The 3219-nt window shown below is 55.0% G+C and overlaps 2 protein-coding genes across 3 annotated transcripts in view; one reads left to right on the plus strand and one right to left on the minus strand.

Annotated features, from left to right (window-relative positions):
- PPTG_22686 (hypothetical protein) overlaps positions 1-1141 on the plus strand; it is a gene marked incomplete at its 5' end in the record, with an annotated part of 6231 nt that extends 5090 nt beyond the window's left edge. Inside the window, one exon of the mRNA XM_008905807.1 lies at positions 1-1141. Coding sequence (XP_008904055.1) covers positions 1-966 — 966 coding nt within the window. The 3' untranslated portion in view covers positions 967-1141.
- A 335-nt stretch (positions 1142-1476) lies between these two features.
- The window catches only part of PPTG_09820, a 2900-nt gene continuing 1157 nt past the window's right edge, over positions 1477-3219 (minus strand). Inside the window, exons 2-3 of one of the 2 annotated variants that reach the window (XM_008905603.1) lie at positions 2129-2348; positions 1477-2065 (exon numbers count right to left, since the gene is read on the minus strand). In XM_008905603.1, the coding sequence (XP_008903851.1) occupies positions 1914-2065; positions 2129-2348 (372 nt within the window). In that variant the 3' untranslated portion in view covers positions 1477-1913. Of the gene's footprint in view, positions 2349-3219 lie in introns of both variants that reach the window. The other variant, XM_008905602.1, reaches the window with a different exon arrangement.

Here is a 3219-nt window from a genome sequence, read left to right on the forward strand (position 1 = left end):
GAACGCGTGAACAGACGACGCCTGGCCACGATGTTCTTGGACTTGGAGGAGAACGCGTCGGATCAAGTGCCGTTGTTGCTGTCGATGGGCGAGTTCGAGCTGGCTCTGCGCAAGTCGCTGGAGTCCAACAACACGGACCTTATCTACATGACTCTGTTCCACTTGGAGCGCACGTTGCCGTCTATGGACGAGTTCCGCTACGTGCTGAACCGCGAGCCCATGTACGCGGAGGCTGTGAACCTCATGTTGCTGTACTACCGCGCGACCAAGAGCTCTGGTAGTCCGGCGCTGTGGACGGATGTGGCTAGCGCGGAGAACGATCTGCTGCTCTCGTTCAAGTCTACAGACGTGGAGGAGAAGCTGACGGCGCTGAAAGACGCGACGACCAAGTACACGAACGCCAAGCTGCCGTCCCATGCCAAGCTGACGGAGGAACAGATGGAGTTGCTGCAGGAACAAGGCAAACTGGAAGAGAAGCCGGAGAATGTCAAGCGTCGGAAACTCGTGGGCTTGTCCATCTCGAACACGATGAAGCTGCTGCTGCGGGATTCCAAGTACGAGCCGAAGTTGCTGCCGTTAGTGGCGGCGTTTGCCAAGAAGTTTAAGGTCCCGGACAAGCGCTTCTACCGCGTCAAGATCAAGGCTCTGGCCGAGACGCGGCAGTGGGACGCGCTGCACAAATTCTCGATGGAGAAGAAGACGCCGCCCTGTGGCTTCAAGGCGTTCGCGATCGCGTGTCTCGAGGAAGGAGAGAAGCAACAGGCCGAGAACTACACGGCCCGCATCACGTCGGTGGACGAGAAGTTCGAGACGCTCATCCATCTCGACATGTACAGCGACGCACTGCAGTTGGCGATTAAACTCAAGGACCCGGAGAAGCTCACGAATGTGCGCAACCTCTGCAACGACGACAATATCTGCAACCAGGCAGACAAGGCGGCCATGGAACTCGGCTTTGTGTCGTAGGCGAAGGAAAGGGTATCGTACAGATCGACGGCAACCATAACAATCAAATCAGCTAGCACGGCTAATGTTTTATTCATGCGTAAATTCCACAACGCTGCCAACGGTGCGAATCTGAGATCCCATAAATAAAGTACACAACGCTGCCATGAAGCAAGCTGGACAGGCAGTAATATACGTGCATTTCCAACGGATAGCTGCAACACGCCGTTACATTGAGGCTAGTTGTTAGCATTTAGCAAACAGTGGTAGTCACACGACTGGCAAGGAAGGCGATAAAATGTTCTGTGGTCGGAGAATGACCCTTGTCGATTGTCGAACTAACGCTGGGTATGCTCTTCAAGCGTACCCATTGTGTGCGGGAAAAAAAAACTAAAGTCGTTGGGATATCTGCTAACACCGCCGCATTTGCACATGCACCCTGAGCTCGGTGAATGGTGAAGCGAAGGGTAAAGAAGATCAGTTCAAACGGGGACTTTGCCGTTCAGTGAGCAGCGCTGCACAGCGAAAAACGAAAAACTCAAATTGCTGTTTTCATTTTTCTAGTCGTAGTCGCAAAGAAAATATAATCTTATGCCCTATCCCTGTCTCATACGCTCCCACGTTAATTCCAAAAAGTAATCACAATAATGTTGTACCGCGTCGCCGCCCTGTTTCGGCCTTGATTGCCTGCTAGCAGCTTAGATCCACCACTTTCTAAAACTTGTAGCTACAGTTCTCCATCCATTCTAGCGCTGGTGCGTTCTTCAACCCGTGTGGAAGGCGCGGAGCTATTCGCGCTTTCAACAAAGTGAAGATTATTTTTCGAAAAAGTCCAGCAGCGGCACGTCACCCACGCTAGTCGCCACTGAACCCTCTCTTAAACGATGATATGGTGTACAACATGAAGTTTGCCCTTTGCCACTGGATGCACTACACGTGGGCGGGGAGATGAACTGACGGGTCGGTGCCTACTGCGTCAGCTGGGCCAGGAATTGCCGCTCGTCCGTGACTGCAGCGGCGTTCTCGTCGTGCTGGCTGATCCAGGCGTAGTGGTCCGTGCAGAAGTTGTTGGTCCGCTCGGACGCAGGCTTCCGGCACGTCTCGATGGAGCATCGTTTGCCTACGTGTGACAATGGAGAAGTCAGAAGACCGACAGTCAACCAACCGTCGGGTCGGAGCTCACCTCCTCCGTGCGCCCAGCAACGTCCTAGTGACACTGCGATCTTGGAACACCCTTCGAACTTGCAACGTGTGCCTCCGCCGTGCGACCAGCAAATGCCGCGCGACTTGGCGCGCTTGGAGCAGCCTTCCACCTTGCAGATGGTGTAGCCGCCGTGCTTCCAGCAGAGTCCTCGGTTCTGCGCACGGCAATTGCAGCCCTCGACGTTGCAGCGCTTGCCGCCCTAGAGGTATTTATCCATCAGCAACACAGTAGCATCGAACAGCCATAAACACACATGCACCCACCCCGTGTCGGATGCACAGGCCGTGATCCACGACGTACTTATCACAGTCAGGCTCCTTGCAGATACGAGCTTTTCTCTTCTTGCGTTTAGGCGCCGTGGCGTCAACAGCGTCGCTCTGCGCCTTGCGTTTGGCCGACGTGGGTGTGGCCAGTCGCAACTCCGTATCCGCTTCGTGTTGTGCTCCCGGCACGAGGTGCGGCTCCATCTTAACGGCCGCGTGACTGGCGTCGTCCAGGATGAAGTCGATCGAGCCCTTGGGCGTCGAGCTGCCGAGCCCGTCGAAGGTCGAACTGGGCGACAGCAGCGACGTGGCCGGCGGTAGACGCGCAGGCTCCACAGGCTTGACGAACAAGTCTTGGAAGGACATGGCCCGCATGGTTCTGGGCGCTACGTCGGACTCAGCGTTGGCGTCCCTTGCGCACTTGGTCTCTTTCTGACGACTGAGCCCTCTCGGTCACCGAACGTGCATAGTCTGGCCACGTTTATTTTTGAGCCTGGAAGGGCAACGTCACTACTGGGTTACAGGTTACTATTATTCTGTACTGTACACACAGCCCAACATGAGTCGTCTAACGAAAAAGGAGCTGATTCGAAGCTTCTAACTGTGATGTGACCCCCCCCCCCCCCCCCCCATTTACTGTTCGGCCTTAACTGTCACGAACGCTGACTTGTAGCAACTATATTCGTAGTCTGTAATGACGCTTGCGCCTTTCGTGGATGTGCGCTGGTCAGTAGAGCCTGTCGATTACAAGTCGTTTGCATCGAGGGAGTGGCCAGCAGATCACTTGCTTTTGGTCGTCGTCGAGGC

Source organism: Phytophthora parasitica, assembly GCF_000247585.1.
Source record: "Phytophthora parasitica INRA-310 unplaced genomic scaffold supercont2.21, whole genome shotgun sequence".
Taxonomy (NCBI): domain Eukaryota; phylum Oomycota; class Peronosporomycetes; order Peronosporales; family Peronosporaceae; genus Phytophthora; species Phytophthora nicotianae.